This window comes from Mixophyes fleayi, chromosome 2, assembly GCF_038048845.1.
Source record: "Mixophyes fleayi isolate aMixFle1 chromosome 2, aMixFle1.hap1, whole genome shotgun sequence".
NCBI lineage: Eukaryota > Metazoa > Chordata > Amphibia > Anura > Limnodynastidae > Mixophyes > Mixophyes fleayi.
This window is the reverse complement of record NC_134403.1, coordinates 166,802,416-166,824,996: the sequence shown is the minus strand read 5'-3', so window position 1 is coordinate 166,824,996 and position 22,581 is coordinate 166,802,416. Positions and strand designations below refer to the sequence as shown.

Sequence of the window (22,581 nt, the reverse complement as noted above, 5' to 3'; positions counted from 1 at the left end):
TGCTCGCAGCTCTGTAAAAATCTGAGTTAAAATTACTGTACTAACGGTAGTTGAAACAACAACGTGGTGAATTGAATTCCTCAGATTGCAGACAGTGTTATAAACAAAAAAACTTGTCAGTGCTTATCTTTATTACAATCTGTATATATCTAATAAAATGAAAGTATGAGGTATTAATCCATACTTTGATGAAATCATTTAAGCTGGCAACCAAGTGTCAAGGGCCCTCATATTTAAAAGGCCTACACTAACATATGTGCTTCAAACAACACTGAAATGCAATTATAATCAAATGCATTCACCTCTTGGGTACGAAGGCTGACATGCAACAAAATTACATGCTTTGTTTATAACCCCCACCCAAATAGCCTTAAATAAGCTGAATGGACAACAGCTAAAACAGCAGAAGGCAATATATGAAAACATAATAGAAGAGATAAAAGCCCATCTTGGCTAATCCCATACTGTCCAGGGTACCAACTGCATGGCAATATAAATGCCCTATATAAATCCAAACAAACAAAAAAACATTTGTCAGCGCTTATCCTTCCTATTACAAATCTGTATATATCTAGCAAAATTAAAGTGTAAGATATTAGTTCATATTTTTATCAAAACATTTAAGCTTGCAACCCAACATAAAGGGTCCTCATGTTTGCATATCCTATACGAACAAAGTGTAACTTACTAACTAATATTTTAGTCTCTTATTTTTTTTTTATTGCATTCAATGGTTATCAATTGTAATGGTTAAAATAAGAGAGCTTGTGTTAGCTATTATTGCCTAGTGTGGATATAGGAATTCTTACAAGAACCATGTCAACTTGTGTTTATTTAATATGAAAATTGGCTCATGCTGTTTTTTTTGTGTTTATACTAGTATTGGACAAGTGTAAGACAGAATGCTGAAATTGTTTCTTATTCTTTTGGTGACTTTTCAGTCTGGTATATTGTGAGGGAACATAAAGCATAATCTTGCTTAAGGATACGCACAACCTGAGTCTCTGGCGCTAAATAGTCAATATTGGATGTAAACAGACATATAACTAATAGGTGCCGAATTCAGCAGTCCAAGGAACGAAGTGTCAATCCTTCACTGGTACCAACAGGAAGCAAAAAGAAAAGGAGAACTGCGCAGAGGGCACTTGAATAGACCGTGCCTAAATAATCAGGCACTACCCACACATAATAGAATCAATATTGGCAAAGGCTTTAGTAAAACAAATTACCACTGATATCAGTGTTTGTGAACATACAGAAGCAAGAAATTTAATAAAAACATTTATTCTATTAATATATAAGATAAATTATAAAAACAATAATACATGCAAAAGAAGAACAACAATAAGCTGAATCACATAATATATATAAAAGCAAATGATCTATTAAAACACCAATCGGCCCCATGAGTGCAACGGAATAAGAAATGTTAATATGTAATCCAGATTTCCAACATATCTCGGGTTCCGTTGGTTAGTATATTGAGGTTCCAGCTATAACAATGTTATGGACTAGTATGAAAAGCTAATAATATTGGATAATGTTATTATCCAATATTATTATTATAATACATTATATTAATAATATTATAAAAATAAAATCCTACCTGAAGTCTCCTAACAGCATACCATCCAACTGTCCTGATTTAGCTGGACAGTTTTGTCCCACAGTAGGAAATTTGGGAGGTATGTTCTTTTCACTGTGTGTTGAATGGGTGCTGGGAGGAGGGTATAAAGGGCAGCCTAATGATTAAAAAGAGCTAAGCAAACCCTGGAGTTTGTTGCCACACCTACAAGGGAACATGACTACACCGCCTCTTATGATGTGGTGAAGGCCCCTATCCCGAGCCCCAGTGCCCCAAAGATGAGAGATAAGACTAACAGAATAGAATGTGTTTGGACATGATTGGATTTTTCTAAATCTTTAGAGGCTGTTTTATAAGAGATAACGATGGGTTAATCCTGTTTTGATCCTTCATTTATAACCAGATGATAATTGTGCAAATGAATTGCATTGTTCTGTAGTAGTGGAGTGGATTTAAATTAAATTCAGTCTGGACACTCATGGATTTTATTGCTAATATATTATGTTTAGATGATTTGCTCTTCTATTAGGGCAATAATCTGTAGTTTATTATTATTTCTTTTTTTTACTCTGAGCTGAATACTCAGCACTTCATAAAATTCTATATTTCAGAAGTACTGCTGCAAGGAGAATGTAAACCAAGATTAGCTGCAGTAACTACATCGACACCACACTGCCCTGTGGCTAACTATGCCATCCCATAGCAGTTGTTGTGGACCAATAATGTTTTAGAGGTGTATCCGACAATCTGCAGTTCTTCTGCTGAAGTGCCATACTGTTTTATCATATATGTTGGGAGTTCTATTTCAACAAGTTTGGATGTCTTCACACAGCAGTGTCCATGATACTGAAAGCAACCAGAGGACATGTGAATTTAGAAATGGACATTAACCACAAGAAAATACTACTTGGAGCATTTATTTTTGCTGTTAACTTCCATTCCTATATTCTGTATGTACTTCCCCAAAGAACTGAATTTGACACATTTCAAAAGAAATCTGAACACATTTCAACCTTAGTGTACAACAGCCGCTGGAGCAGCAATGTATACACAGCTTAGAGTCACAGTTGCCTATCGCTATATTAGAGAATACGTTCATACTCCAATATGTACGGAGGCATCATGGTAAAGAAGTTAGATGACGTAGGTGTTCTTGGGAGTGCATGGTGTGTATATGGTACTAATGGATTACGCAGACCCCTATCTTGTGTTAGTTAAAATGGGGAATATATATATATATATATATATATATATATATATATTTCTCATACATATATACATACACACACTAGTTTGGCTCCCCTGTGAGTTATTTTCAATTTATACCCTGGTACTTGATTTCCTTTACCAATTTCTCAATTTCTAGGACTTATCTTTCCAGTGCAGTCTATTAATTGCTGTTCTCATTTCACTTTGCAGACTATTTGCCGATATCACAAGACATAATTTTTATCAACTAGCTCTAAAAGAGGCATAACAAATTAACAAGGGGTTTACTGCTGTGCTAATGTGAAAGAGCGAAGTGGCAGTATTAGGATATCACCAGCAATTCTAACTTTTGTATCTACTGGTCGACAACTCTTTTCCTTTTTTATATTATTTTTTATTGTGATTATTTAATTTTAGCCATCTTGTTTGTGATTATATACTTCAAAATGTACTTCAACTTGCTTTTCCCTTATTTATTTCTGTATGGTACAAATGTTCTGTGGTTAGCATGATGCAGAATAAAAACACTTCTCACAAACTTGTTGCAGAATGCCAGTGTAATAAATTGTGAGCAGGGTTGTAGATTGTCTTAATGGACATGTTTGAGTTCTCTCGAAAAATCTGATGGAAGGAAAATAAGCTGCAGGGGCCTACAAGAGAGGTGTCCTCTCGCTGGGCAATTAGATGGTACAGGAGGAAATCAATGTGATTATCCAAAACCCAGGAAGAGCTTGAATATGAAGCATTGAAGCTGGCAACTGCATAATTAGCAGACACCTTGGTTTTGTTTTGACATGTCCTTTAGGAACTGCCATCATTAATAGCTGCGGAGACGTGTGAAAAATGAAAGTCCTAATACAGTTTTGTCATGGAGAGAAGGGCTGCTGGCTGGTGCTTCTGCTGTACAACTGCTTGTATCCGCTCAGCCTGGCAAATGCACTCAGTCACAATCATAGTCATTGGAAGGATGGAGTCTAAAGTGATGAGTGCTTTATTTGCTTGTGTGGTAGCAGGACAATGACACCATTATCAGATTAGACACCTTACATGTGATCTTGTATTGTTTTGAAACTATGCTATAAAAAGGAACACAAAATGTGTTTTGCAGTGAAAATGTGTTAGACAACTGAGATGTTGCTCCCTGAATGCCTGCCCAGAATATCTTCAAAAGCATGGAGTAATTGCTGCTGACACACTTCCACCACTATTGCTGGCCCTAGATGAACGATCCTTTACTTAGGCATTAAGTTTGTCCTTGTACGGTATTAATTACCTGGATTATAGTCTTATACATCCTACCCTCAAGGACTTGCCTGTTATTTTTAGGCTGTCTTTAGGTGCTGCCAATATGGACATACTTTATAACAATACAGGTAGCAGATCATCCTTACTGTCTCCACCTAGTCTGAGAGCTTCTTAAATTGAATAATAGAGATTTAATTGAATTGCAATACACTTTACACCATAGATTATCTACCTCACATCATATTTTTAGGTTGTTTTAGACTAATTATCCAAATACTCAGTGTATATTGGACAAAAATGTGACTTGTAGGATGCAGTCTAAGCACCAGATTGTCAGAATGTTCTAAATCGGCTACATAATTGAAATGTGCATTGTCCGGTAAACACTTGAACATTTAATATTTTCTATTGTTTCCATTAACCCTATTTGGGTTAATCTATACAATTAAGTCATACTGTATTCTAGTTGGTTTATAGAGATGAGACTTATAATGTTTGCACTTATTAGGGAGTGAGAACGAACTCCAATTTTAAAAATTGACCTAAAATTAAAAATGTTAGAGCAAAGTAAAACGCTTTAACCTTTTAGAAACTGGACAATACATGAATAAAAGGGCCTTTAGCACTCAAATACAATAAGGCTTCATATACTTTTATATGGCACTTACTTGAAACCATGGCTGCAGTTGTCAGTAATGTAAGCACCTTTTATTTCCTTGTTACTGGTCCGTTTAAATTGTTCATTTCCTGTAACCACAACAACCTCTCAGTTTATGTTTCACTATTTGGCTTATTTGATCCAAACTCTGCACCCACACCCCAACTTATTTTGTTTAAATAACCTGTGCTCAAGCATTAATATCTTTAAATCCTGAACTTGTTTTGAGGACTGAAGTGTGGGACCATTGCTCTAAAAATATATGGCCTGATTAATCTTCCAGTGCAACTTGCACGCAAGTTGTGGTTTTTTTAAAATGAGCACAAATTTTGAGTGTATGTGAGCCTGTATTCAAATCCAAGCAGATCTGAAATACGTTTCCATTTGAATCTTTGTAGAAGTACACCCTGCTTAAAATGTACTTGTCATATGTGAACAAACTGATACGCAGATTCATATGTGCAATATCAAGTCCCATCGGAACGCATGCCAAAAATGTATAAAATAGCTTACCAACTCATAATATAATCATCCATTTTTTTTTTTTTACATTAGATGCATAAATCATGAGATGTTTTAATGTGTGTACTGTGCAAGTAAGAGAAACTATAAAAATGTATTGTATGCATACATATGTTCTGTGCTTTCTAGAGGCACGCATATGTGTAGTTTTCAATACAAAGACGATGCTGTGACAGTCACCATCATTAGTCGGCCCTGTAGCTGGTGCAAATGATAGGGCTAAAAATCTCATACTTGAGAGAAACCCAGAACTTGATTAGGTCTCATCTGCGTTGGCACACCTTCAGCACACTCTTACTGTACATTGCCTACGTTCGTCCAGCCCTTCCCTCCCTCATTCTGCCCTTCAAGTAGTAGGCATTTGTGCCGTTTGTGTTCCGACATGAATGGCATGTAATTGCGTTCATTGACGTCCATTTCTGTGCATGCACGGAGCTATTTTACACAAGATGCGGCATGCGAAGCGACTTATGTCCAAAGATGAATCAGGCTAATATGTTATAGATATGGGGTTTTTTTTTTAAAAAAAAAAAAATGAATCTTAATTTCCCAGAATTGTTATGTTTGATTTGTGTTTAAAAAAAAAAAGTTCAATCACCAGTGAAACCGCATGTCAAATGCATTTAGCACGCAGTTGTTTTACTTGCATTCAGGACCTCAATGCACTTATCTAGTGGCTTGTTTTTTGTTTTGTTTTTTAAATGCCAGTACTACACACAAAATTGATGCCAGTGTGTGTGTGAGGCCTTTAGTGTAACATTTCTTTATATGTTTATGACAAATGTCTGGTGCTTTATATAGTTATCACTTGCTTATGCTGCCGCTGTTAGTTACAGTAAATATATACTGTCCAGATAATTTACTAAAGTATCGGATTTTGAGCTTCCATCTTCATTGCACCAATTTGTGCCTTTAAAACACTTTCATTCTCCATGTCAAGTTTGTGAGAAGTAATCTGCACATTTTGTGTGTCACTGTGCTGCATCTATTTTTTATTGATGTAAATGCATGATTATGTAACATTTTGTCACATTCCTTTTCAGGGTTTTTTTTTGTTTTGCTTTTGTCATGTCTTGGCTAGTAAATATAGCTTGCAGCATAGTTTGCATGGTATGGCACCTTAAAACTTGGAGCAGCAAAAGGAGACATTATTCTCTCGGCCATACTGGCAAAGCATATATTTTTCTCCTTTTGCCCGTTCCTAAATTAGAGGCCTTATAAAAAAGATATAATGAGTCTCGCATAGCATGGATTCATTATCCTTCCTTTATTTTACAGGACATGCTGTTCCAAGATAGTTTTTTAATAAGTTGTGCAAAATCAAATTGTATAATGTTTTTCTTCAATATTTTGGTTAGGAACAACTGAAAAAAGCATTTTCAAAATTACTTTTGATGTTTTTTTCCAATTATCTCTGTTATATAAATTAAGAATAAGAAACACTTTAAAGGATGAACATTGCATTAAGCCACAGATCAAAGAAAGTACCACAACACATTTAAACATGCCATACCTATTAACAACAAACTCTTCAGAATCAATATCCTTTGCAAATATGAAGTTGACCACTAGCGCCTTGTGTGCCCAGTCATCTTTACCAATGTATTAGCAGTGTCAGACAAAAGTCATTGGCCACACACTTTTGTCCAAATTAGATAATGAGTCTGTCACTTGGTGCTGAAGTCTAGCATCAGAATCAGCCCATGTGTGGCCATCTTTAATATGCCCACCCAAGGACACAATATGATTGTGTGCCTGCATTTTTCAAGAGTCCCAATTGGCATCTTCCAGGTTTGTCTCCAGATTCTGCATCCTGTCTCTTGGTCAAAGAGTCAATATGAGCACTGTACAATTAGGCCACACATCAGGATACTGGATGACTTCCATTGGAACAAGAGCCTATTAGTGCAGTTGGCAGTCACACACACATGCCAATAACAGTCATCTGTCCACCACATTTACCAACATGCCATTAATGAGCTTATATATTTTGATGGATCATTATTGGTCATTTAGGACAGTTGTCCAATATCGCAGTGTGTCTGAAGTCCCTTCACATGCTGTAATAATAATAATCAAAGCTAAGCAAGCTTTTCTAAGGGGCAATATTCTATTATATTTATTATTTGAACGCAAAATTCAATATTTAAAGAAACAAAAAAGACAGCATGGCAATACCAGCTGTCCATAACTTATAATTTGCAGTAAGAAGTATTCACTTTCAAGACAGGTCTTTCATTTAAGATGGGCAAAAAAATGATTGCATTCATGTACAATCACTTCATTGTACATTTGAGGAACACATGTTATGAACTTATTGTTTTTTTTTTATTTCCACTAAGATCAAGTTAAAACAAAAACGATGAATGATTGCTTCAGACACATCGTAATTTTGATTTGACAGCAGAAACACATTTGCCATGGATCACAGTACTTTTAGATGAAACCTATCTACCTATTCCTAGTAATTATTCATAGATTTGACTATCTATATTTCATTGTATTGGTTCTGTTCCCCCGTACCTGATCCTTTAACAACTGAATACATAGTGATCAGATTAAATTATCAGATTGTAATGTGTGTGGCCAGCTTTACACTGTGAACAGTCTTTTGAAGACTGGTGCTGATAAATTTTGAAGTTATTAAAAAGAACAACAGGAGTCTTATCTCTGTACCAACCTTTATATGTGATCCAGTCTAGTCTGGAAGAGAAGGCTTGTCTAAATTAATCTTTGTTACTCAAGCCCTCTCTGTAAAGTCATTGTTCCCTTCTAATTTCACAGTCCTGAATATAATGGGGATAAGATGTATGAACTTGTCATTAACATGCCTAAATCATTGTTTTGGAGCACCGACTTGGCTAACTTCTGCTGTAGTTGCAGCAATTCATTTCTTGGCAAACTGCCTATTTGGGGCTTTTAAATGGTTGTAAAACTTACTTTCTTGTGGTTTTGCTGTCTCATTTGAAAGATCTTAAATTACTTGTACATAAGAAATGTTTTATTTTGTTTGTAAAAAAAATTGCTGGTCACAATGACTACATGTTAACTCTGAGATGGGATTTAACATGCAGCTATGAAAAATTCTAGTTCACCATTAAACCAGTGACATTTTCTCTCTATTCCACTGGTGTGCATTTGTACCAGATGTCAATCAGATGGCCATCTTTTATGTACTGCTTACTTAATCCCTTAATTTACTTGCGTCACATTGACTTTTCATCTGTATGCCGTTTTGTTTTGGTTATACATTAGCTTGTTCTTGTTTGCATGAACCGTTTTAGCCAATGTAAATGTGCTTTCTTTATGTACATATTTAATTTTGACTTCATGTATATACCGTATTTTTAATAACACCATGTTCTGTAAATCAACTTGAACCATCAAAATAAATTGTTTATAATGTTGAAGCTTTGTGTCCATCTTTTAGACTGTAGTTTTGCTCATAATCCACTACTATTGAAGATACATGCCTACTTTCCCAGATTGTCTGTGAAACGCCCAGATTTCGGAGGGTTCAACTGGACTTCCGGGAGAGTATGCTGCCCTCCCATAGCCACCCCAATTCCCTAGTGGAGCTGGGAGCGGGGGGCCTTGATTACACGATTCGCTGCAAGTCTTGTCGTCATGCCCTCGCCCCGTGCTGTGTGAATATACAAATCATGGCATTGCCCAGCCTGGGGTGGGGCTGTGATAGCGTAATTTGGTGTGCCACAACCCATACTTGGCCACTTGGACTTCCACTCCAGGATCTCCCGATTAGGAAGTCAAAAAGGTCTATGCTATTAAATGTATAGAATTAAAAATCCACCAGTACCAGTGGAAATAAATCTACATGTTTAAATACCGAAAACAGTAGCCACAAACCAGCTTCTGCCTGCTTATATAATATGTGCAATTTGTTTCCTAAAGCATTATTTTAAACTTTATTGCTTTAGACTGGGGTGCTGATCTTTAAAAATACAACATTTAAAAAAATATATTTTTGTAAAGATAGATCATTATATATGTCTTCTCCCCAAAATAAATTACATGCTTAAAAACTGATTAACACTGGAATGGCTATTGAACATCCTTTGGTCAATGTACAGATATACTAGAACTGTCTGACTGACATATATTTCTTGGCTAACCAGGGTCCGTATCTTCTATGTCAGCGTTATCCAGGTGGAATTCCCATTGTCATGTTGCAGGCTTTTAATATGAATCTTTTTTTTTTTCCCCGAATTGCTTGCTAATTAATTAAACCCCAAAGCTCTTTAACAAAAAAGACCTTGAGTTTTGTATGGAATGATTGATCTTAGCCAAAAATATCTTGTCATATCTTTTAAAATGTATTGTAAAAATAAGTATAATAAAAGTACTTAAAGGAGACAAATGTTTTAATAAAACATTATTCATGACGGACTCTATAATATACAATTGTGAACACCTTTAGATGAGAGCTTGAAATTTTCTAGTTACTGAGTAAACAGCATTTAAAAAGAGAAAAATAGTAATGTACAGTAGATCTTCCATTTCCCCAGTATTTCCATGTTTTCCCCATCAGGTATATATGTGGCTTTGTATAATTTAGGCCACTTTTAAGCATTACCAGATTATTGTTAATTGAAACTGTTAATTGAATTGAAATTAAATTGTTTAATCAAATGTCTCTCAGTGAAGTGACAATTTAATCTTAGCAAAGAGAAATATGTGGGTAAATAAGTTGTACATCGCTTAGGCAAAGATTAATTTCCTTCTAAAATAAATTAATTATACAAAATGTTAAATTTCATTAGCATTAAAATGAAAGTAATCAAAAAATTTATACCAAAAAATAAATAACGCACATAAGAAGCATGATTGTGTATGCCAATGAAAATGATGAATGATTGAAGTGGTTGGGAGCTGCCATGATGATCTCTCTGAGTAACCAGCATTGTTCTGCATGTACAGAGATTCCACCTTTATTTATATTCCACTTTAACATGATCATACATTTTCTGGAAAAAAAGTTAAATATTTTTATGTTGCATGTATTTGTTTAGTCACAGTGTGATCATGTTCATTGAGATCTTACAATTATCACTATGATCGTAATGGAAACCTTGTTTTAAAACTCTGGGGTCTATTTCAAACCTGCAAGAATGGGCATTGCATGAAGTTACTAAGGGGTTGATGCAGGAGAAATTTGTTGAGCCTTTGTTAAATGATACAAAGCGATGAAAGAACCTTTTTCCGTCAGCTTCGCAGAATTTTAGACTCCACCATTTCATAAATAGACACTAATGAGTGTTGTTGCTGCTCAATAGTAAATAGACCCCTGTGATCAATCAGTGCTTGAAAACAATTCTATTGCTAAATGTCCGGGCAGATTGAATTATCTCTCTTCTGTCCCTGCTTACTATATCAATTCTTTCAGATTTTCATCATACTTGCCGAGGTCAAGTGACAAGTGGTGACACAATTGCATCACTGTGTCCCTGCCTCCTGATATGAAATGCTGAAATTCACGGCATTGTGTAGCGGGGATGGGGCTTGATTACGCAAATTGTTTCATTAAGCCCCACCTCCACCAAGATCCAGAAGGATACCTACTTGTTCCTGAAGACTTTGGACCCACCGCCTCTATAATGTTTTTTTTTACAAAGGCTTTCACATAATAGAGCCGGCGGCTTCTCACATTGCCCTATAAATACTAGCAATGTAACCACCCTTTAAAATGACATCAATGTGAGTGCCGGCATGTTCTACAGTCAGAGTTCACAGCACGGTTGCCGGAATTGTTGTCTCCTGGGATGACTGAGGAGCCTATATACAGATAAGCTGTTATTTTACTTAATTTCTGGTACGCACACTATAATACTATTAATCTGCAGAGTGTCTCATCTAAATTGCTGCTATATGCTGATATCCACCTGCATTACTACTTTTCTCAGGACTTTATGTTCTCTGGTCTCTCTGAGCTTACGGACTATATATACACAATTATCTGTCTTTACACCTGAAGGCGCCGTCCTTTCATAACTTAACATTTTGATACCTCTTTCGGTCTAACCATCCGATATTGGAGACTTGGCTGCCACACATATTTGTGGAGGTGTTTTGTTTATGTTTTATGTTTATCTATACCTCTGTTTATTATCACTTTTTGACTATCATTGTATTTATTATCCATACATTGGGTAAAGCGCCAATCTGATATTGTGTTCTATTCCATATATATATATATATATATATATATATATATATATACACAAAATAGATACAAACGGCGCTATGACACTATACCAGTACTACAATATTAGTAAAGTCCAATAACTTGAACTGGTTCCTTCATATGTCACACTTGCCCTGTGCGGGCTGCTGCCAATCCTCTAAATCAAGCGGTGTAGCAGGAAAAAAATCTAAAAAAGATGAAAGAAGAGGCGCACAATAGTGTAGTACAGTATATTATTGGAGCCAAAAAGAGAATCCAGAAAAGGAACCTAATCACCAGAGTATAGTGAGCCAAAACTATCCACCATGTGGATATCCACAGTATCTAAAGTGGATAGAAATAGCAAAAATGGAAGGAAATGACACAGAGCCACGTAGCAGTCAAGATAGTCCCATTAAGCAAAGTGCAAAAAATATAAACAGGTCACACTAGTGCAGAGATATGCGTACCAGAAACCAAAAGTGTTATGGCTTCTCTGGAGGGATATCCTGTAGACCGTGATGATGTAGTCAATCTTCAGCCATCATGGGTTTAACCGATATGTTACCTCAATCTGCAGAGGGAACAACAACAAATTGCAGCTTATGTTGTTCCCTCTGGCACAGTCACCACCAATTTTTGGCTGTGGCTCTTTGGGTTACTGAGAGGGGAAGAAGCAGATTGAGGTAACATATCGGTTAAACCCATGATGGCTGAAGATTGACTACATCATCACGGTCTACAGGATATCCCTCCAGAGAAGCCATAACACTTTTGGTTTCTGGTACGCATATCTCTGCACTAGTGTAACCTGTTTATATTTTTTGCACTTTGCTTAATGGGACTATCTTGACTGCTACGTGGCTCTGTGTCATTTCCTACCATTTTTGCTATTTCTATCCACTTTAGATACTGTGGATATCCACATGGTAGAAAGTTTTGGCTCACTATACTCTGGTGATTAGGTTCCTTTTCTGGATTCTCTTTTTGGCTCCAATAATATACTGTACTACACTATTGTGCGCCTCCTCTTTCATCTTTTTTAGATATATAGATATATATATATATATATATATATATATATATATATATATATATATATATATATATATGTATATATATATATATATATATGTGTGTACTTCAGACACCAGTCAGAAAATTATCCGAGCTGTTCCTCTAGTATGGAAACCAGTCATGTAACCTACTCTTAGTGGATATGCCAGGGGTTCAGAATGAACATTCAATCCACACTGAAGATACACAATTTCTACGGTTTCTTGACCTTAAGGCCGGTATTTTAATGGTTCTGAGAAAGTTACGCTATTCAACTGGTTGGTGCCCCTAGAATAACAGTTCCTCACTGTCCCTGGCAGCATCCATGACTGTCACATATATGAGGCCATTACAGAAATGTTCTGACTGCTTTGGGATATAGGAAATACTGGCTTTCTGATGAGGCCAATGATGAGCTCACAGAAAATGTCAGACCCCCTGAACGCCCACTCATGAGTCAAATAACAGCTAACGTGGAGAGAGGATATAGAGATTATACTGTAATAGTAACGTCAGAATGTGCCATTCATATAGAAATTATTTACATAGAAGAGTGTATTGCCATATTATACAGCAATAATTAATGTTATCAGTGCAAATGCAACCTCACAAAGACCTACTAAGTGGATGAGTTTGCAGTGTAGTATAAAGGTGTTTTTTTCCTAAACACAGATTGAGGAAAAACTGGAATAAATAGTTGAATAATATGAGAATTAAGTAATTGTAACCCTGGAATCAAACATTACTACTTATCCCTTTCTTGTTCTACTCCCCTTTTATAAATGTACCCAGTTAATTTATATTCTCTACATTTATTCAGTTCAGCAGGAATGTAAGACATGAGTAAGCTCTAAATGGTACTACTATTTACTAGTGGTAATAATATACTAGTAATATATAAATCTTCCTATTTTACAGGTAAAGTAAGAAGTGTCAGTCTGGTAAATAATGAAATAACTAGCAGAGCCGTAACTTAGAATTAATGCCGCCCCCCTAGCCCTCAATTTTAACCAATTAAACCTAAAATATTCCTAAATTGCGCCCCCCCTTCACTGTTGCGCCCTGGGCGGTCACCCCTGTCGCACAGCCCTAGTTACGGCCCTGATAACTAGTTGGGTGTTGTCCTGCTACTTATTCAAATTGGAAAGACAGTTAGAAGTATAAGATATCATTTTTACATTTCAGTCATGCGCCTCTGTGGAGCCTGAAGTATGTTTAATTTACTCCTGTGGGTGCTGAAAAGGTGTCACTGTAGGTCTTAAGGTTCGACCTGTAACATGTGGCTCAGCTTTGTCTTATAGACTAAACCTGAAGAATGAGTTAAGGGCTGTCCTCTGTCCACTAGCAGCACCAATGAACAAAGGATGCTTTTTGGCGAGATGGTAAATAAATTGACTCTAATGCTGTACTTAATTTTAATATTTTGCACTAGCTGATTTTAACAATGGATTTCTCGGATCACAAATGTTTGTTGACAGTCCGGTTTACTGTGCAATCAGGTGCAAATTATACCTGTGTAAGTCTCACAGCTATGTTTCTTCTGTTGGCAGTCAAGCTCATTTTAACGCCAACTTTCCGTAAACTGACACAGCTCTTAGATGTTGCTAGGAACAGCTGAGAAGTGACCTTAGAGACAAATTGGGGCCATGTCATAACATTAGGTCAACATGGTCATTAAGTGCTCTGAATAGTCTTTAACATTAATGTCTCAATTTATAATACAAAGTTCACAGTTATAGTTGAGAGAGAATCATGGCCACTACTGGCTTCCTCACAGATTTCCTAACTCTGTTTGACAGGGCAGAAATACCTCCTGCCCATCTTACATGACTCTTCATTTCTGAAACACCCGTGTGCCGCTCCTTCGCTTAAAGCTATGAATTCTGTCTGCAGGGTGTAAACACATCTGAACTACTGTCCATATTAAATCTGCCAGAGTGCACGTTGTTATCATGCTTCTAATCCTTCAGCTATCATTTTCATCCATAAAGACAGCCATGCATAGTGTTTATAAAAAAAATCATTTACAAAAAGGGGACAGACTTGTACAGAAATGTATCTGCACCGAACACTGAATATTGTCATGTCATTTCCCAGTTCCACAGATTTTTCAATAGTTACTGGGACTTTTGATACACATAAAATTATACATTAAAGAACACAGGAGGAATTGGCGATAAAGCTGTCTTGTTTTCCTCCCGAACATCGCATTAGTAGATTTAACTGACCAGTGCTTCCAAGGTTTCTAAAATCTGCAGGCAAATTGTGTCAATGTAATGTATATTCCCAAATGTGCATATCTTATCTTGGCAAGAGATATGGGGCCATTTAGCTTTGTGTAAAACTGGCAATTCATCAACATTTATATAGCGCCAGCAAATTCCGTAGCACTTTTACATTTGGGAACAAACACAGTAGTAAAACAATACTGGGTAATAGAGACAGAGTGGTAAGAATTTGTAGTATTATTTATTTTTTATTTATTTTACATTTTTCTTAACATCTCCACATATAGAATAATCATTTGAACAATCCCATATTTTGAAAATTGTATTTATTGAATTTCAGGATACACAGTGTCATTATTGGTAGTTGTAGTGCATTATTATTTTTTTGTTATTTGCTTAGCTATTCTAGTTGTTTGAGTACCCATAGTGAAATGTGTCAAATTTAAGTCCATAAACAATTACATAGCAAATCTCCCTTTAAAAGTTCTAGAGTTGTCATTTCATGTAGATCCCTGACTGCTGCCACAGTGCATGCATCCACCACCTAGTACATTCTTATAGATTGCTGACAGTACCGTCTCCTTTTGTGTTTCCCCTACTTGTCACATTGAACTGTCCTGGATCTTATAAAATAATTCAGGGTTATTTTTTACATGTGGATTATCTTGACAGAAATTAGTTTTACATCATTTAAAATGTTGGTTTGCTTTTCTCTTTGGTTTATTTTAATTAATTTTCCATTTTGGCAACCTTAACGTGTTGCTCTGTGCATGCCCTCCTATAAGTTTTACTCAATACGTTCCTTTATCTCCCTCTGGGTTTTTCATCACAGCATTTTATATCTATCATTAAGAGGTTGTTTTGGTTACCCTGCTCTGCACATTGGACGCATCCCATAGGGCAGCTCTATGACGTGTCCAACTAAACACAGAAGCACTCTCTGGCTGAAATGCATTCCTTGCTGGAAGGCAAAGATGAAGCCAGAATGTTTAAGGCAATAACCTGTCACTAACAGGAGGTGGGTTTATTTGGCATTGTCGCACATTTGCCTTGGCTTCTATTGAGTATTCGGTTGAGCATCATACTGGCCTAAACACTTTTTCGGACCAGCTTCCTTCATACAGCTCCCCAGCCAAGTCGGGTAATTTGCATAGAGGCTTCCTCCCTTTCTCTCCTCGGTGAACGGAGGCATAAGGATACATTCTTCTACCTCTGCTGACATTTTTTTGGGAAATGAACATTGCAAGCGAGCTAACCAATGGAATAAAATCATCTGAAATGGACAACCCCTTCAAAATGTCCTTAGCATTTGATAGGTAGTTCACATGGACTTCATACATTATTGATTTTGTGTAATTAAGCAGCATAATAATTTAATGAGCCTAATAATATGCAGAGTTTAAATTTTGTTCTAGAGAGATTCATATTAAATTTATATGTTGGTTTAGGTTACCCATCAAGAGACATATTCTCTGTAATTCCGTAATATTTGTATGCGTGCAAGCCACTTACAGACGCTAAATTAGTCCTGTTTAATGCAAAGAGGCAAGAAATTCTCACATTTAGGCTAGAATAAGCTATGTTCCCTGCATCACAGAGGTTTGGGACAGCAAATGAAATCTGTTCTCGGATTTGCTGCATTCCGATTTATCCATGCCAGTGGTTCTTAAAGTATACACTGTATGTATTTAAAGTAGGTCAATTATCACGTGTGAAAGCACCTTGAACACAGTACATCTGCATTGGGGCAAACTGCTTTTATGTATCACCTTTATTATGTTGAGCTCTGATTTATGAGTTGCACGAGTACCATTAGATGACCAGGAGGACATTTTTAGTGGGGTATAAAAGTCTGCTGGAAATGTACATCAAATTCAGTGTTTAAATTGCAGTATTTCAGTTAATGCCTTAAGTATATTGTCACTTTCGCTTAGTTATTGTATTTCCTAGTATTGACGAATGTCAAAACCACAAAAAAATATAAAGCTTTAAAACCACAGTGAAGCAATATTCCAACATTATGTCCCTCATTCATTGTTTTAGGTGCCCCCAAAATGCTGCTGCACTAAGCAGCCACCTAGTTCGCTGAGTGCAGTAGTACATAACACCACTTCATTCAGTGAACTTGGCGGCCATAGAGAGAGCCAGCATTCGTCAGTGCAGTCACCGAATGAGAGTGAATGAGCAGCTGCTTGGGAGGACAGGTAAGAATTGTGCAGGGGAGTGTTATCCTCTGGAGCAGACCTGCTCAACCTGTGGCTCTCCTGATGTTGTGAAACTACAAGCCCCAGCATGCTTTCTCAGTAGATAGCCTTCCAATAGCTGGCAAGGCATGCTGGGACTTGTAGTTTCCCAACACCTGGAGAGCCACAGGTTGGCCAGGCCTGCTCTGGAGGCTTTGGGGATGTGTTTGTGTTGTTACAGGGGAGAGCAGGAAAAATGTGCTGCTACAGGGCAGAATGTGCTGCTGCGTGGGGCCTAGGGCAGAATGTGCTGTGCAGATACAGGGAAGGGGGAGGATGTGTTGCTACAAACGTGTGGGGGTTGTTACTACTACAGAAATGAGGAATGGCATCCTCTTCTGTGACATCATAACCAAGCGCCACTGTCTCAGCTCATCACAGACATGGAGAGCAGCAGCTGGCAGCTTCACAGGTAAGAATCTGTTGACGGCTTCTATTCTCAGAAGCCGGCTCTTTGTGTGGGGGCTGTGGGGGTGGCAGTGCATTAAATATACTGGATAAGTGACGACATGTCACTCATTCAGTGTTTTAGGTGCTCCATAATCATTGGCACCCTAGGCAACCACTTAGGTTCACCTAAAGGTAGCACCAACATGGGCTAGGGGGGGGAATGTGTTGCAGGGGACAGGCATGGCTCACATCCACTACATGGAATGGCCATGCCCCCTCTGGTGCTCACACACTTCTATTCCCGTGGGGACTTTTTAACAATGTACAGAGGTAGAGCATAACTGCAAAGAGGTTCTACTTCTCTTTTAGTAAATTCTCCATATTCTACTTGTTTGAGCAAGTTAATTTTTATTTTGGCCACTTCAAATGAGTACTTACTACCAGGCCCTCACATCCGGTAGTACCGACCTATATCATAAAACAATTTTGATTGTATGGTGTCTATTATCACCTTTATTATTTTTTGTAGATAATGTGATATGAAGGACATGAAATTTAGCTGGTGGAACATAGTTTCACAAAAGTAGACTCTTCAACATACTCCAGTGATGCTAATAGATTACTGTCAGTACTATAGTAAGCATGGGTTGCCAGCTGTAAAAATGTTACGGTATTTTATGTTCTTACGATGGGCACCCTGGGTTGTTTTTATTTTTTGTTTATATATCTGTATGGTATGAATCATGTGGTATCCATGTATTTATAGCATATGACTATATATTTTTCTCCATGCACTTCACGTAAATTGAGTACCTGTAATTGCTAGACAGGACTACCCAACTGCTAAGTAAATCTGTATCTCTTCCTGATTGTCAGTTACAATTACAAGAAACAATAGGAAATAATGTGAATTCACAGTGTAGCATAAGGGGCCGCGAAGCGACAACACCAGCTTTGTCAACTGACTCTGGAGTATAGGACATCTGATGCAGGGATTGTAGCGCTGTGCACAGCCTGATCCTTGGCAATACCCAGCTAAGAGGCTTTTAAAAATGTTACAAGAGTTGTCTCACTATCAACACAGCTGGTGCTATGTAAAACCAGTGCAATATTTCCATAAAATCATTCTGTAGATCACTCCCTGATGGTCTGTAATAAAAACAATAACCATTAAAAGCAGCTTTTCATGCTCAGGGAGAAAAATCCCCCTATGAACTGTGGAATATGAACAAATAAAGCCAAGCGGCTTTCCTGTGAGGAAACTGTATCAGTATGTACGGTAATTTTTTAACATTGACTTTTATGTTGATTCCATGAGTCCTGCCTTTCTAAGCACAGAAAGCAAAAAAAAAAGCCTGGTGTCTAACACTATTAATCTTGTTTTAGTTATTGCAGCCCAGAACCATTTGATTAGTAATGCTAGTGGATAGCACTAAAATAGAACAATTGCCAATAATTCATATTTTTAACTAAATTTGATCCAAGACAACATATTGTGCATTATTTGTTCCAGAATTACTTTTTAGGTATTTGTCTATTCTCCTGTCACCTTAGACTCAAACAGTTGGCAAGAGACGCTTGATGGCTTCCCTAACGAGCTCTTCTCGCATGGATGTTCAGCTTTGTTGTGTCATCTCTCCATTACTGTTTGGACTTGACAGTGCTCTCAGGGATAATAAAAATCTTTGGAATCTTTGTGGTACTTGTTGATTATATAGACTCCATTTAAATTGGCCCTATAGTCATTTAGGTTAATACAGTGTACCCACCTCTGTGCCAACTGTGATTCTATCCTCCACCCATGTTGTCAGTCTTCCCCTGTACCCATGATGATCCCTCAGGCACATCCTGCCAGCCTGCTCCCTCCTTAGTGTGTCTGCTCCCTCCTCTTCCCTTCTGCCTATTCATAATATCCACCTGTGTCTCTCAGCACACAGACCTACTGGCGAGCAGTAGTGGTGCTCTTGGTAGGGGGGTGGGAAAGCTCCCTGCTCTCAACATAACCAAAACCTCCCTGGATTGGTAAGAGCCCATATAATTATCAAGTGCCAAATCTTCTTACCTTCCCTTGATTTGTGTTTTTCAATAACATTTCCATCAATTTGTTTTGAATGTTCTTTCACCTTCATTAGGAAGCTTTTGTTTGGAAATGCACAAACCAACTGTAGGAAAGTGTGTATTTATGTTAAACTCAATTTATACACTTTAAGCTACCACCTACATGTTATAATTTGCGGGTTTTAGCCAGAGATTTGAGAAGGACTGGAGGAACATGGGTAACCCAGCTGCGCAGAGCAGGCTCCATCTAGTGCAGAGAGGTTGTAGTGCAGCTTTAATTTTACAGAGGTGGACTCTAAAGACAGCATAAGTACTGTGTGTTGATGTGATAAGAAAGAAATTCTGAATTAATTCATCTTGATTCCGTAATGTAAGCAAATACAATGTGAAAACATGTGAAAAGAGATGATTACTTACACTGTAACTAGATTATCTGGCATTTCATCAAAATACCACACATATTCATGTAGCAATGTTGATGCTGTGTTAGGACATCGTCAATCTGTAATATACTATTTTAATTATGAATAGTACATGCATTTCATTGGCCCCACATATTTTAAAAAAGGTAGAGAAAGCTATGTAATCTTACACTTTGCAAGGTTACGGTTGCTTGGTAAAATTGGTTTGCTAAAAAAATCCCAGAGTGAGGAGATATTGTAGAGCTTACCTCAAGAATTCTGCTGACATGAAAATCAACCATATCTGCTGCTGAATAAGCACCGTGCATTTGAGTTTGTCTAACAAAAACATTGTACATACATTGTCATTTATGTCTTTTTAACCTAGTCCTTTTACTTTCCATCTGCTGCCTATACAGTGTTAATCTGTTTTATTTAGAATAACGGCGTCCCAGCGGATATCAGAAAATGACAAAGAGTTAGCCGTTCTAGATGTCACAATGCTGAACATTTTACTGGGACACCAACCAGGGTGTATTTCTTTTCCTTTCACCTTTAAATGGCAAAATTGCCTGCTGGTTATCCTTAGAACATCAATTCAAAGGTTAATTGCACTCAATTTATTGCTCGTTAGCCCAAACACACCTACAGGTCTGCTCAGCTACTGATAGATTGCAGAATTCTGAGGTGATAATATTGTGTAACCCCCTCAGTCTCATTAAATAAAATATCTTGCGATTGTATAGAATTCAGATACACCATTTGTGTTTCCAGAGGTTGTCCTATTTAAACTGTTAGCATTCAGATGAGAAAACACGTGCAAATATCAATTGGAGTTATTTAAGCATGGAACCCTATATTAAAATAAATTACTGTTTTCACGTGAGACCATAATGCATCTAGAATGTAATTAAAATTCTTTTTTTTCTTTTTTTAATGTGGCCTACAACTGCAGGCATATGGCAGCACAGAGCACAATGGAAAGTCAGCTACTTGTATAATAATATGGACTTCATAATAGGACAAAGGAAAAGCCATCATTCATGGACACTTTAGATGTCTTCAGTACATTCTTGTGTAACTAGGCTTTACATTTAGACTGCTTGTTGGCAGTCTGAGCCATACAGCTCGTTGCCGATCTCACCATTAATTTGTTTTTAGTAATTAAATTTCTCAAATATCCTAATATATCAAGCATGTCAATGTTTTGGGGTTGAATTGATACCCCACCCCTTTCATTGCCACCCTTGATAAATCCTCCAATAAAATGGAGACCCTTGCCAAATAAATTGCTCTATAGCTACTGGTTTCCAGGGAATGCAATATTATATAGCAGTTCAGATATCTTCTAATATAGATTTCTCATTGGCTTCTTTAAGCCTGGGAATAAAATATACATCAAAATTTACAGTAATTAGTGCTGGATTTCAGAGCAGATCGCCATGCGTGTCACTTTTGGAACGAAATTTGGATGTTGAGGACCTCTAACTATGTTTCTGTGTGACCCAGTGATTTCAGAAATGGCCACCACATTCTGTGCAGGCTTAGCCAGGATCCAACCATTTAAATGCCCAGATATCTTGGAGATTGAACCGTGTCTTGACTATATCATAATGTGTTTTTCCAAACACCACCATAGACCGTGAATCAGAAAGACTGGCTGCATCAAACCAGAAATGGAAAGTGCCAATTTTGTAATTAGCGGTTGTCAGCCACTAATCGCTGTAGCAGAAGAAATATTGATTGTAATAACATCTGACTGCAAATGGGCAGCTTGCCTGCGTGAACAGCATCAGCATCCTCTCTTGCAAAGAAAGGGTTTCCTTAGTTAAACTGCAGCCTGTGTGCCATACTTTTATTTATCTTTCTTGTTGACTGCAGAGAGCAGTGACTGCTTCAAACCAGTTAGGTGTTAAATGAAGTCTCTTCATGCATAGAGCACACCGCTTTGACTCTACTAATTTTCTAACTTAGTGAAATAGAATTTAACAAGCTCCATGGAGCACAGGATTTAAAGACAAAGCAAACCACTTAATATGAAAGAGTAAGAGACAGACATGCAGATGACAGGGATGTTAAGAGAATTGTTTTTCTTCTTTTTTTTTTTTTCATGATTGTTTAAAAAGATAATTCTCTTAAAGTGCATCTGTCACCTACACACAGAACGGTGCAATAGCCCGCTAATGCCCGGTCAATGCTTTTGTACATTGAGCTGATATAAGCTTTAAACCTATGCGCCAAAAAATATATGTTGCATATCAATTCCTGTTGTACACCTACTGCTGGGCTATCATTCAACCACTTGAATATTTCTGCACTATGTTGAAAAGAATGCTGTGCACTGTAGTAAAATGCTGTACATATGCATACTGTATTGCTATGGTATTCTCATACAGGAGAGCATACTGGATTCGAAGAAGATCCAGATTATCACTTCTATATTTATTTATTTTTATTTTTTTTAAAAAAACACCACTTCTTGAGCGTTCAAAAACATAAATGAAAATGGGAAAATACATTAATTTGTAGCCCCCACAACTTTTCCTAAGCTAGAGACAATTGCATTTTATTTTTTACACTATTTTTTTAAATCTAATTTTGCCTCTATAACCATGTCATATGCAAGCTAATTGCTAGTCATGTAAAATTGCAAATATGTTTTTGAATTCATTCATAGTGTTAGCTTGGTTTGGGTCAGATGAACTGTGTACAGTCATGGGTTAAAACCTGAATCTAAATAAATGTATCTCTTTGATTGTTTCTAAACTATTCTGTTCTACCCAGGAGTTCAGACACCTAGTATGA

At 37.0% G+C, this 22,581-nt stretch overlaps 1 protein-coding gene across 8 annotated transcripts in view; it reads left to right on the top strand.

Moving 5' to 3' along the window:
- Positions 1 to 22,581, top strand: part of MSI2 (musashi RNA binding protein 2) — a 474,426-nt gene that overhangs the window by 367,439 nt on the left and 84,406 nt on the right. Inside the window, exon 11 of one of the 8 annotated variants that reach the window (XM_075194934.1) lies at positions 3,005 to 3,225. The exons of the other annotated variants lie outside the window; for them this stretch is intronic. Coding sequence (XP_075051035.1) covers positions 3,005 to 3,045 — 41 coding nt within the window. The 3' untranslated portion in view covers positions 3,046 to 3,225. Of the gene's footprint in view, positions 1 to 3,004; positions 3,226 to 22,581 lie in introns of those variants that run through there. 8 annotated transcript variants of the gene reach the window in all.